We start from the raw sequence: 13,522 nt of genomic DNA on the forward strand, positions 1-13,522 counted from the left end.
AGCACGGCCAGTCAAACGTTTGGACACAACTACAGTACTGATTCAAATGTTTTTCTTTATTTGTGCTACATTGTAGAATAATAGTGAAGACATTATAACTATGAAATAACACATATAGAATAATGTAGTAACCAAAAAGGGGTTAAACAAATCAAAATACATTTGAGATTTGAGATTTTTCAAAGTAGCCACCATTTACTTTGATGATAGCTTTGCACACGCTTGGAATTCCAGCTTCACCTGGAATGCTTTTTCAACAGTCTTGAAGTAGTTCCCACATATGCTGAGCACTTGTTGACTGCTTTTCCTTCACTCTGCGGTCTAACTCATCCCAAACCATCTCAATTGGTTTGAGTTCGGGTGATTGTGGAGGCAAGGTCATCTGATGCAGGACTCCATCACTCTCCTTCTTGGTCAAATAGCCCTTACACAGCCTGGAGGTGTGTTGGGTCATTGTCCACTAAGCGCAAACCAGATGGGATGGCGTATTGCTGCAGAATGCTGTGGTAACCACGCTGGTTAAGTGTGCCTTGAATTCGAAATGAATCACAGACAGTGTCACTAACAAAGCACCCCCACACCATCACACCTCCTCCTCCATGCTTCACGGTGGGAACCACACATGCGGTGATCATCCGTTCACCTACTCTGTGTCTCACAGACATGGCGGTTGGAACCAAAAATCTCAAATTTGGACTCATCAGACCAAAGAACAGATTTCCACCGGTCTAATGTCCATTGCTCGTGTTTTTTGGCCCAAGTAAGTCTCTTCTTCTTATAGGTGTCCTTTAGTAGTGGTTTCTTTGCAGCTATTCGACCACAAAGGCCTGATTCCCGCAGTCTCCTCTGAACAGTTGATGTTGAAATGTGTCTGTTACTTGAACTCTGTGAAGCATTTACTTGAGCTGCAATATCTGAGGTGCAGTTAACTCTAATGAACTTATCCTCTGCAGCAGAGGTAACTCTGGGTCTTCATTTCCTGTGGCAGTCCTCATGAGAGCTAGTTTCATCATAACGCTTGATGGTTTTTGCGACTGCATTTGAAGACATTTTCAAAGTTCTTGAAATTTTCCGAATTGACTGACCTTCATGTCTTAAAGTAATGACGGACTGTCGTATCTCTGCTTATTTGAGCTGTTCTTGCCATAATATGACTTGGTCTTTTACCAAATAGGACTATCTTCTGTATACCACCCCTACCTTGTCACAACACAACTGATTGGCTCAAATTCATTAAGAAGGAAAGAAATTCCACAAATGTACTTTTAACAAGGCACATATGTTATTTTAAATGAATTCATGAAGCTGGTTGAGAGGATGCCAAGCGTGTGCAAAGCTGTCATCAAGGCAAAGGGTGGCTACTTTGAAGAATCTCACATATAAAGTATATTTTGATTTGTATAACACTTGTTTGGTTACTACATGATTCCATATGTGCTATTTCATAGTTTTGATGTCTTCACTATTATTCTACACTGTAGAAAATAGTACAAATAAAGAAAAACTCTGGAATGAGTAGGTGTGTCCACACGTTTGACTAGTACTGTACACCTCGGAATTGGATAAGGACGCGCGCAGTTGCATCCCCGATGAGCCTGTCTTCACTTGTGTGTAGCCTGTGAGAAAGACCTGATCACCTGAGTAAAAATAAAGAAAACCCCTGTAATGAGCAGGTGTGTCTAAACTTCTGACGGGTACTGTACATCTAACCCAACACTCTCCACAAGCATGTGTAATGGATTTGAAAAATGTAAATATTTTTTCCCTGTATTTTAATACATTTTCATCTGTGACTGTTAGGAACTCTGAGATAAAGTTTCACTCTGGCATGGCTGCAAGAAACGTTGTATCGGTAGAATCAGAGCCTATGGCTTGCTGCTGACATTTTCAAAAGAGGAAGGATCAACTTATATCTATGAGAAGGAAAAATTCGGAGCTAAACCGCAGCGAATGCAAATTTGCTCAGGTTAAAAATACCTGCCGTCACATTTTCCCAAAAGCAGATGACAAATCGATGATGGGGGTGACAAACGCGATGCCGTTGAGAGTTCTTGTTGCAGACTTATAAAACGTTAGAAGCATCGCTTCATCCTTCTCTCGTTTAAATCTTTCTCTCTCCTTTCCTCGTCTCGCCCCTCTCCCCTTTCTCCCCCAGCCCCCACTAAACACAGATGAGATTCTAACTAAGAGACATCAGAGCCAAAAAGTGGCACAGCTAAAATACTTCCCTCTCCGTCTTTCTCTCCCTCCCTTCCTCTGCCTACTCTCCACGTTTCCACATCAACCGACTATAAAATGGAGTTAGACATCAGAGATGTTTTCTGCCGCTAAGAAAAAGAGCCACATCTAACAAATTACCTCCCTCCCTCGCTCCCTGCATCTCTCTCCCTCCCTCCTCTCTTCTACCTGTAGTGGCAGTATCTTCAAGGTTGTGAGCCTTTTCCCCAGAGGATCTATCAACTAAGAAATCTGTGTGTGTGTGTGTGTGTGTGTGTGTGTGTGTGTGTGTGTGTGTGTGTGTTTATACAACGGGTTAGTCTAATCCTGAATGCTGATTGGTTAAAACGGCATTCCAACAGGTGTCTATTCCACAAGTTACCACCGACTAAATATATGACGTTAAAATGCCTATTTCAAACACAACAGTTTTAAATAAAATAAGTGTTAAGTAAAAAATAGATAAGTAAAAAGTTAAAATAACAAATAATTAAAGAGCAGCAGTAAAATAACAGTAGCGAGGCTATATACAGGGGGTTACCGGTACAGCGTCAATGTGCGGGGGCACAGGTTAGTCAAGGTAATTGAGGTAATATGTACATGTAGGTAGAGTTAAAGTGACTATGAGTAGATAATAAACAGAGTAGCAGCAGCGTAAAAGAGGGTGGGGGGGACAATGCAAATAGTCTGGATAGTTATTTGATTAGCTGTTCAGGAGTCTTATGGCTTGGGGGTAGAACCTGTTAAGCCTTTTGGACCTAGACTTGGCGCTCCGGTAATCGCTTTCCATGCGGTAGCAAAGAGAACAGTCTATGACTAGGGTGGATTTGACCATTTTTTAGGGCCTTCCTCTGACACCGCCTGGTATAGAGGTCCTGGATGGCAGTTCGATCTGACTGCGCAATCCACTGTCTCATCATCCCAGCCAGGCAATTTATAAAATTGATCACCACTATAAAAAGCAGCTAGACATTATCTCGACTAAAATGTCGTTTTCAACAGAGGAGACTTGTATAAAACTTGCCGTCTGTCTCTCTGACATTTTCAACATTGTTTGAATATTCAAATTCAATCTCCAGCTGCCACATAGTAATGAACGTGTCGGAAGTCGGAACGAGACAGACAGGCAGGCAGCGTTTCTCAGCCAGTCGAAATCATGAATCAGCTGGCATAATTTTTATGGATATATACAAAGAATTGTCAACTGAAAAAAGGTCAAACGAAACAAAGTGCAGCTCGTTAGCAGTCTTTCCAGCTTCAGTATGAAGTGATTGTGTTAGCTGTGTTGTTGGCTAGCTCCTCTGAACAACAGTGCCCTGACGAGAGAACACATGTTCTATGCCAGGCGAAATCACGCCTCATTAGCTCATTGTTATGGATGTATCCTAAAAAATGTCACTTGAAAACAGCTTAAACAAATGCAAATGCAGCTACTTTGCTGTTATTCTGGCTGCACTTTTTGACGTGACTGTAAGTTAGCCGTAGTTGACTAGGTAGCAAGCAAGGGATAAGAACGTTGCCAGCCAGTATGACAATGGAACATTTAGAACGAATGACTAGTTGATGATGATTCAGACCCTACATAAATGTGTTAATAGTAACTTTTCCTAAATCAGCCAACCCAGCGTTTTTATTTAAACGTAAAAAAAAAAAAATGTATTGAAAAAGAACAACTATTTAAAACAAAAACAAAACAGATTTAATATGTTTTTCTTTTCAGAAGGCACAGAAGTGAAAGTGTTTTGTCACCTGCCCTGAAACAATACACTGTCCTATAATATAACCGGATGAAGTCCTTTACGAATGTCCTTTACGAATGTGGTTTGTAATGGTTGTTTTGATAACTCGTGACAAGTTTTTAATTGATGCTGTAAGCAATTAGCATTGGAAAAAATGATTTATGCATTATTGACATGGTTTGCCAGCCCTCAACTTCATCTCGGGCCTAACAACGCCCGTGCCAATATTTCCTTCAAACACCGGCTTCTCGTGCATTATTACTTATGCGTGTGTGCATGCGCGTGTGTGTTATGTCGGAGAGGAACATGAAAGACACCATGCCCTGCAGGCCCTATCAGTCATCCTCTCTTTGACTGTCCGCCAAGCAGTAACAGGTCTGTACACTCAGAAAAAAAGGTTCTAAAAGGGTTCTGCGGCTGTCCCCATTAGGAGAACCCTTGTTGGTTTTAGGTAGAACCCTTTTGGGATCCAAGTGGAACCAAAAAGGGTTATTCAAAGGATTCTCCTATGGAGACAGCCAAAGAATCCTTTTAGATTCTAGATAGCACCTTTTTTTCAATGAGTGTAGTCCAGACCAAACATACACAGTAACAGTAACGCAAGGCAGGATGTCTTCATCTGTTGCTGTCTTGGGAGTCATGTCTTCCCGGTGAAATCATGCTTTAAAACCCCTCATGTTGTCTCTCTAATAAACCAATCTTCCAAGTGGAGTTCCTAACATCATTCACGATGATGATTCAAACGGGCATATGTCTCCTTCACTAATAACCTAACACACCCCACAAGAGATCAGGAATGAGTAGGTGAGCTACTGAGCTTGTGAAAAACAACAACACCACTTCCGTCCTAATCTCATGGCTCCGTTTGCGATCTCCAGCCGCGGAAAGAAATAGTTGCTTTGACTCGGACAGACTCATATGGGCTACCATGCTAATGAGGAAGACGGGTCCTGGGATGGAATGTCCTCTGAAGCATATAGACAGCGTAGGCAGGACCGACAAAATTCACCACATCCCCATTTCCTCTCCTTTCCTCTCATCCCCCTCTTCTCGGGACACTCAAGGAGAGGACGGGGTACATCTACATGCAATATTAATAAATGAGTCCGTCGGTTGTGTGGTGTCTGACTCTCTGTCTACAAATCACAGCCTGTTGGTACTTGTCATTTACGATATGGATTGATGCTAAACAAGATGAACATAGCCACGAGATATAAACCACACAACATACACATTATACTGAACACACCACCTACACAAACCCAGTGTGTAACCGGTTGGCTGTTCTCTGCTCTGGGCTTTGTGATATCTCATGACACATGTAGTGTTTCCAGGTCTGCCCCTGTCAGATCCTATTTCACTCACACTGAGGCGGAGTGTGTGTGTGTGTGTGCACGCGCATGTGTGTTTGTGTGTGTGTATACATGTGTGTGTGCATACAAGTGTGCACGTGCGTACATGCCTGTGTTTCTGCGTGTGTGTATTTTTGTTTCTGTGTCTGTGTGTGTTTGTGTGTTAGAGAGAGGCAGAGAGGCAGAGAGGCATTCTAGGAAAGGCTCTCCTGTAACACATTTCAATCCCCCATGTCTGATTGGTTCTGACAGGGTGATGATCTCACTATGTCTGATGTTTGATTTGTCAGCTGACACTCAGTGACCCCGACCTGTTTACCCACACTCCTTTGGGGCACCCCCAATACATTTGTATCTAGACACAGAGAAAAAGCCTGGGAATGATATTTTGATTTATTTCTGCAAAATTTGGGTGTAGTAATTTGTCAAAGAAGACTAAGCAATTCCGCTTTTTCTGAGAAGAGAGAGAGAGAGAGAAAAAGGGGGGAAGGAGAGAGAGAGAACGAGAGAGAGAGAGAGCGAGGGGGAGCGAGAGAAGGCAGGAAGGCAGGCTATAGGGAAATCCTGCTTTGACCTGTACAGAGCATCCAACATGTATGGTCTTTAAAAAAAATCCAGTTTCTCATTTCTCTCTCGCTTTCTTATTCTTCCTCTCTTTCTCTATAGTCGACTCGTGTTTAAGTCCTCCTCCTCCCTCCCCTTTCTTTCTGTCTTCCTCTCTCTCTATCTAAACTCCTCTCTCTCTGTTGTTATTATGTCTTACATAAGCCATATATCTGAAGTGCATTTTGCTATATCACCATCTCATCTCTTAAAGCTAGAATCCAGCCTAGTGGTTAGAGCACTGGGCCCGTCTTTCCTTTTTTTGGGTTGTGATTGTCAGGTACCTGGTGACCCACCTGATGGGGGCGGACCTCAACAATATCGTCAAGTGTCAGAAACTGACGGACGACCACGTTCAGTTCCTCATATACCAGATCCTCCGGGGTCTCAAGGTAGGCGTGTGTCTGTGTTTGAGCAAGACAGTTAACCCCTGAGCAAGACAGTTAACCCAGTGTTCCCCGGGCGATGAAGACGTGGATGTCGATTAAGGCAGCCACCCGCACCTCTCTGATTCAGAGGGGTTGGGTTAAATGCGGAAGACACATTTCACTTGTACTGAGTATGTATCCCCATTCCCATTAGTTGCTACATTCATTTAACTTCTAAATTAATGATATATACCCATTGATTCTTGAAGAATATAACTTATAGATGACTCATGAGCTCAGTTCAACTGTCGTACCCCATCAGAACCCAAAATATAAGCTTGCTTTACTCAAATGTTTGCAAACAATGTAAATGTAAACAAACACTCAAAGCCTCGAAGCTAGAAGTGTGATATCATGGATGAACGGTCCATGTAACCATTGCTCTGTCTATGAATTTTAGAGTGGTTACATTTCTCCAGGACAATCCCTCAGCTTTTTACCTAAACAGAAGTGGGGTATCGGCTTTGTTACTGTTTTAATGAAGGATTCGAGCTTTAAGTGGTCATAGGGCCTATCTTACGGCCTAATGGTCTTAGGGCCTATCGTCTCCAGCTTACCGTTTCAGGGGGCTTTACAGTGGTAAGTGGACCCTGACAGAACAACATGTGGAGATTACCATGTGATTATGTTGACTGTTAACACTATGGCTAAAGGCTTATCCCCGAGACCAGGCCATTCAGGGCAAAAATCATAACCAGACCTCCTGTTTAAACACTGATTTCAGCCCAAAGAGTCTGTCGTTGTTAAATAAGTACTCTAGTAAAGATTCCGTTTGGTTTAAAATCGTTGACTGACATTTTGCTTCTTGAAATTTATTTCAACTTTTAATCACGGTCACTCCGCAAACACAACCCGTTATGGACATGAGAGTGTACATGGCTAAGAGAAATGTACTGTAGATGTTAATTACCTGTCAAAGTTTACGTGACCAGTAAGTAAGAAGCAGAAAGTTTGGAGTAGCGACACACCACCGTGTTTTACACTTTTAAAAACACTTACACATTTTATATTCCTAAGATACATACATTTTATACCTTTAAAACTATTGTTTTAATCGTTTTATTTCGGGACCGCGGTGTTAGCGCTGTTCTTAACAGACTGTGTTCGGCTGGGTTTTACCAACTCCTGGAGCTAACATTAGCAAATCGACGGATTTGGAGATCATTGACAATTTTGACAAATTCTGGGTGAGGCCCAAGTTTTGGATGGCTTGCATCCAAATAGGAGAGGGGCAAGAGTTCTCTCAGCCAACATCGAGGAGGCTCTTACAAAACATTGACAAAAAAAAGAACCCGCCTATTTCACGTCGTCGACATTTGGTGTAAAGTTTTACTCCAAGGAAATGCTTTATTCTGCAGGAGTTAATATTAAGGCTGTGAAAGGTTTTAGACCTAAAGTCAGTGTCCAGATTTGAGTTTTCATTTAACCCATCTGAACAATAGGCTACCGTTCCCTTGACATGCCATGAGCCTATTTGAAGTTCAGGTCTTGTGACAGTCGAATGTGCATAGTGCCTAATACTGCTATCATCCTCTGTTTAACGCTTTTACTCTTTATTTTCAACTCTCCATTTCGCAGCTTTTCCCTTATTGAATTATACGCCGACGTTGTTATTTATGCCTCCATGGATCGACGTTAACTTTCTCTGCACATTCCAAAAAAGCATTTGGTGACCCTCTAAAAAGAAATCACACCGGACAGTTAAGGTAATTATGGACAAAGATACCTCTACAATTCCTCCAGAAATAAGATCATGGTCTTCATTAGAAACCTTGTACCTCCTGGCACTCTGGTTGGATGCCACAGTCCAATCGAAAATAGATAACGCATACAGTATAGAAATAAAGATATTTATGACGAGATATCGTCCCAAATGAGAAAAAAAAGTTCTGCCGTTCCCATGTTCAATGCCAGTGCAAAATCAAATATAGGTAAATATCGTGCAGAAAGGCCAAGGACTGTAATAGCAGGAGTGGCAACGGGAAAATCCAATGGCCGTTCTATTCTGAGCTGGAAGCAGTATTGGATGACCATCCCACCACCCACTGTTCATTCTGACAGTGCTGTGGATAGAGTTATTGAGCTGCTGAGTGCTTTATAAACTTTTTTGTAACGTGAAGAATAGTCTAATTCAGTTGCAGATTTGAAAATAATAGGCGACAGTAATATTATAGCCTACGGTGGCTCGTCTATGGAAATGTTATAGAAGTCCACACTGGCTAGATCTAAAGGTGGAAAATTAGGCCTAGGACTCCATCATAGCCCATCCCATGATCCCTAATACATTTGTAGTTCAGTACATCTAGATTAATAAACGTGACAATGTTACTAAGTTATCACTGATCAATGATTTTGGAGGAAATCAAATCAAACAGTCATTTTTTCAGCAGGTCACATTTTTGTTGCTTTGGTAAAAAAAACATTTAGGCCTATAAAACCTACTAAATAAGAATCTGACCCCTGAAACATAATTCAATCCTTTTCGATTTTTGATGATATTCTGTGAATCTTTTAAGCACTTTCCAGCCAAATTGCTAGCGATAATGTGCAGAAGAGAAAGGTGCATAGCTTTCTGTAAGCATGAGTGAGGCCACTTCCACGGTTACAAATCAGTCGGGAATAAAACAAAGATCATGAGCTGATGTATTCCCAACATGTTCAGTACATACTCTATGGAGGCCCCGATTGCCTGGCAGTGAAGAAGAGTGAGGGCGAGAAGGATCAGTGGGATGAGAGGGTGTAAGAGGGGATGAGAGAGGCGAGAGGGAGTGAGAGAGGCGAGTTCTATACCTGTCAAAGTCCCCATTGCAGAGTGCTCTGACAGGAATGGTGAATGACTGCCAAACTGGATTCAACGTATTTTTCACCACCTCTGTCTTATGGCAGATAGTAAACCTGCAGGAGAGAGTGAGGGGGTAGAGAGAGGAGAGAAAATAGAGAGAGTTGGGCAGGAGTAAAGAAAGGAGACAGGAAAGAAGAGAAGACCAGAGGAGAAAGATAAGCGAGGAGAGACACAGACAAGGACAGAATATATCCGGTTAAAAGACAGACAATTCATCGTGTTGAAAACAGCAACTTCATGATAGCATCAGAGTATAATCTTTGTTTACCGACATCGCTGTCCAAGCAAAGGTGCGTGTTCTGGCCTTCACTTTGATAAGGACTCTCTCCTCCCTCACACAGGTGTGATACAATTTGCACATTGTTTTGATACTTGAGTGCCTCACCTAACGGGGACCGCACGCCAACAAAGTCTGTCCACCCACCACGATTCTGCTTGAGCAGATCTAGATTTGCACAATATTGTGTGTTCCCCTCTTTTATCCTGAGCTGCGGGGTTTACTTCATCTTGTCTCGTTGCCGTCGGCCGTTCGGCCATTAGAACAGCATGGTCCATTTAGCAGCATCCGCCAAGTACTCATTTCTACGTGTGTTTGTGTGTGTGCCGTGCCGCTCGCTAATTTGTCCCTCTCCTCTCTCCTTTTAGCACATCTGTGCTGGCCACTATCCCCTCTTGTCACTTTAAGAAATGCCTGAATGAAGATAAGGGCTAAGAAGTGCAGGCTCTCTCTAAGCCAGCGGCCCTTAAATGGTCTGACACCGCTCGCTGCAAGGGCCTCTGGGACAACAGAGTGCACTCTGGTAGCCTGTTAGAGGATTGGGAGGTGTTGTATAGCGCATTCTCTCTGGGTATGGTTCATGCACACATACACCTCACGTACACACACACGCTGGAAGCCTGTTAAGGAATGGTGAGGTGCAGTATGGTCCCTGGTGGGTTTGGCTCATTCCTACTGGTGTGTTGAGTTTATTTATACAACGACCTGTTTGCCTTCTGTGTGTTCTCTCTAATTGCATTCTCCACCGCACCAATTCTCCACTGCATAATTTGTCACACTGTAGAGATACAGTAAACCAGTGTGATTGGTAATGGGGTCATTTTAGCATGACATGGCACCCCCCATTGTTCTGAAATAGTTTAGAAACGGATAAGATTAGCATTCCTGCAATATTATTTTTGTGGGAATATAATTTGATTTCTGGGAAGTTAAGCTAATTGGTTCCACCCAAATTGGACATTTTAATTTATACGATTCATAGAATATTCAAGAAATATAGTACCTAACAAATGCTTTTCTAATAATGACATGAGGAATCCAAAGAAATTGTCAAAAGCCTCCCACAGACCTCCCAGACCCCACCCCAATCCAACAACGCGTATACAGTATCAGTTCTCTATGTCTGACAAGTAGTATGGCGCTGCGGGTCGGAGTATTGTTCCTTCATCCTATGTAATATATTCTCAGTGAATTTGGTTAAAAAAAACAGTGTTCAGAGAATTTTGTCATTAAAGTTATGTTCATGCCCCATCCTTTATGTCCATATTACCAGGTTATGACCACTAGGTGGTGTGGTTCCTGCTATTAGGTGATTTTTATTAATACCCCCCTCAATGTTAAAGGGATAGGTCACTGAAATTACACAATGACATATTGGTTTCCTTACCCTTTAAGCAGTCTATGGACAAGGTACTACAGCAACCCATGTTTTGGTTTTGTTTACCTGGCCACTGTTTCAAATGCAAACTTTTTTGCATTTGTGGCACAAATCCAATGCAAGTTAATGGTACCTATTAGCATTTTTGCATTTCATATCCACATTTTCTATAAGTAACATCATTGAGTTACACATTTGTTTTTTGATATTTTGGATGATTTGGACATGAAGCGTGAAAATGCTAACATCTCCCATAACCAAAGCATGGGTTGCTGTCATACCTTGTTCATAGACTGCTTACATGGTAAGGAAACGAATATGTAATTTTGTAATTCGGGTGAACTATCCCTTTAACAGGATCAGGATACAGAATCACAGAACACAGAGCCTTACGTTCCGTCTTCGTTGCTCCTGTAGAACACCATGAAAGGATCTGACTTGCCAAAGAAGTCCTTCTTGTCCAGTTTGTTGGCACAAAACTGCATCGTTGCACTGTCCTTTGGGGGTGCGGAGAGAGAGAGAGGGTGAGAGAGAAAGAGAGGGAGAGAAAGAAAGGGCAGAAAGAGAGAATGAGAAAATAAGAAAATATTTCAACTTAATGATTCAGTTGATTAATATTGTTGTTTGTGCTTCTTTCCCCTGTTTGTTGTAGTCACTCATCTGTGTCAAATAAAAGGCAAAATGCATTTTGCATTCTAATCAATTCACCACTACTGCCACAATTACAACCAAGCCACCTCCATCTCAGTTTGTGTGTTTGTGTGCGTCTATGTGTGCGAGAGCACACGTGTGCTTGTGTTTCATCTCTTGCAGTAGGATGAATATGAGAGCTCATTAGGGGTACACCGGAGCTCTTGGGAGAAACAGAGCCACATAAATTCTACAGTAATGATGCCTACAAACCAACCCTATTCATCACCAGGTCCTGGAAAAGGACTGTGTCCCAGATGGCACCCTATTCCCTACATAGTGCACCATATAAGGAATAGGGTGCCTTTTGGGATGCTGACGAGATTATGTTACAACCTCTAACTCCATGGTGCCTAGGTCAATCTCTGATGGTTGGTGAGGGGAGGGGGGGGGGGGCATGCTCTCCAACCAGTCAGTAATCCCCAGTCAAACCAACACTGATTCCACTGGCCAGTATGACTGATCCTAAAGAGTAACTGATAAGGAAATATGTTTTAATTGTGTTTTAATAAATGGTTAGAATATTACACTCTGAAACCATATCTCTGAAACCATATGATTGTATGAAATTGATTAGAATCATTAGATTATTATAACGCATGTATGAAAGTGATTAGAATAATTCGATTATTTTAATGCTGTGTGTGGTTTTAGTCTGTAGAATAATAATATATCCTGGAGTGTAGTTCTTAGTCAGAATCAACGTTTTGGGGACAATGTGTCTAGTATCTTGATAACAGACTGTCTGTCTGAGCCAGATTCGGTGCCGACCTTGGCTGGGACACTGAGAACTTCCCAGTCTCAGGTCTCTCCCTATCTTAGGGGAGGGCAGGAAGAAGCTATTCTCACGGACTCCCCTAATCTCTGTCGCCGGGGCAGATACCTGATGGTTTGTGTGGAAGTATGTGTGTCACTATAAAATGAAGGTCTTTGTACTGTGCACGCCAGAACGTTCCGTGAATAAACATTTGACTATTGTAGACTGGTGGTTTTTGTAGACTGTCTGTTTTTATTCCTATCAGTATCGTACAAATCCTGATATAGCAGACTGAGTAATTAAATTGAATTGGTTCATGAACATGAGAACATAATTCTCCTAACAGTGACACAGCAGCAAGAGTAAAACTCCTCAGATCAGACAGTCCCATTAATGTCCTCTCAGACCTGTCAGACAGTAGACACTGTGCATGATCGTTGACCATCACTAATGATGGTCAGACAAATAGCCCTCCCTCCCATAGCGCTCTCCCTTCTGCTCTTCCATCGTCGCTGATGTAGGCCTACCTGCCAAATTACAAATTCAATTACTACATCACCGAAAAGTTATTATAGCTAAAACATTCCAAGACAATGACAATCCATTTAAGGAGAAGTTTACTTTAATACAACCAAATCTCTATTTTATTTTTTTAATTTCCCCACTCGTGATACACTTCCTCATTACTCATTCTGCAAAGCTCTCACAGTATAGTGATGTAGGGTCTTTAGATGTTGTACACATTAAATTGTGTCATTCCGAACTTTATCTGCAACGTTACAGTGCATTCGGAAGGTATTTAGACTCCGTGACTTGTTCCACATTGTCACTTTAGCCTTCTTCTAAAATTGTTAGTTCCATTCAATCTACAAACAATACCCCATAATGACGAAGCAAAAACAGCTTTTTAGAAATTGAATAACAAACCCCCCCCCCCGAAAATATGACATTTACATAAGCATTCAGACCCTTTACTCAGTACTTTGTTGAAGCCCCTTTGGCAGCGATTACAGCATTGCGTCTTCTTGGGTATGAAGCTACAAGCTTGGCACACTTGTGTTTGGGGAGTTTGTCCCATTCTTCTCTGCAGATCCTCTCAAGGTCTGTCAGGTTTGATTTGGAGCGTCACTGCATAGCTATTTTCAGGTCTCTCCAGAGATGTTCCATCGGGTTCAAGTTCGGGCCACTCAAGGACATTGATACTTGTCCCGAAGCCACTCCTGCATTCTCTTGGCTGTG

The 13,522-nt window shown here is 42.1% G+C and overlaps 1 protein-coding gene across 2 annotated transcripts in view; it reads right to left on the reverse strand.

Annotated features, from left to right (window-relative positions):
* LOC129814859 (copine-5-like) overlaps window positions 1-13,522 on the reverse strand; it is a 204,872-nt gene that overhangs the window by 49,941 nt on the left and 141,409 nt on the right. For both annotated transcript variants that reach the window (XM_055867955.1, XM_055867956.1), the window contains 2 exons: window positions 11,230-11,333; window positions 9,130-9,234 (listed from right to left, as the gene is read on the reverse strand). In XM_055867955.1, coding sequence (XP_055723930.1) covers window positions 9,130-9,234; window positions 11,230-11,333 — 209 coding nt within the window. The remainder of the gene's footprint in view (window positions 1-9,129; window positions 9,235-11,229; window positions 11,334-13,522) is intronic.

Source organism: Salvelinus fontinalis, chromosome 18 (assembly GCF_029448725.1).
Source record: "Salvelinus fontinalis isolate EN_2023a chromosome 18, ASM2944872v1, whole genome shotgun sequence".
In the NCBI taxonomy this organism is placed as follows: domain Eukaryota; kingdom Metazoa; phylum Chordata; class Actinopteri; order Salmoniformes; family Salmonidae; genus Salvelinus; species Salvelinus fontinalis.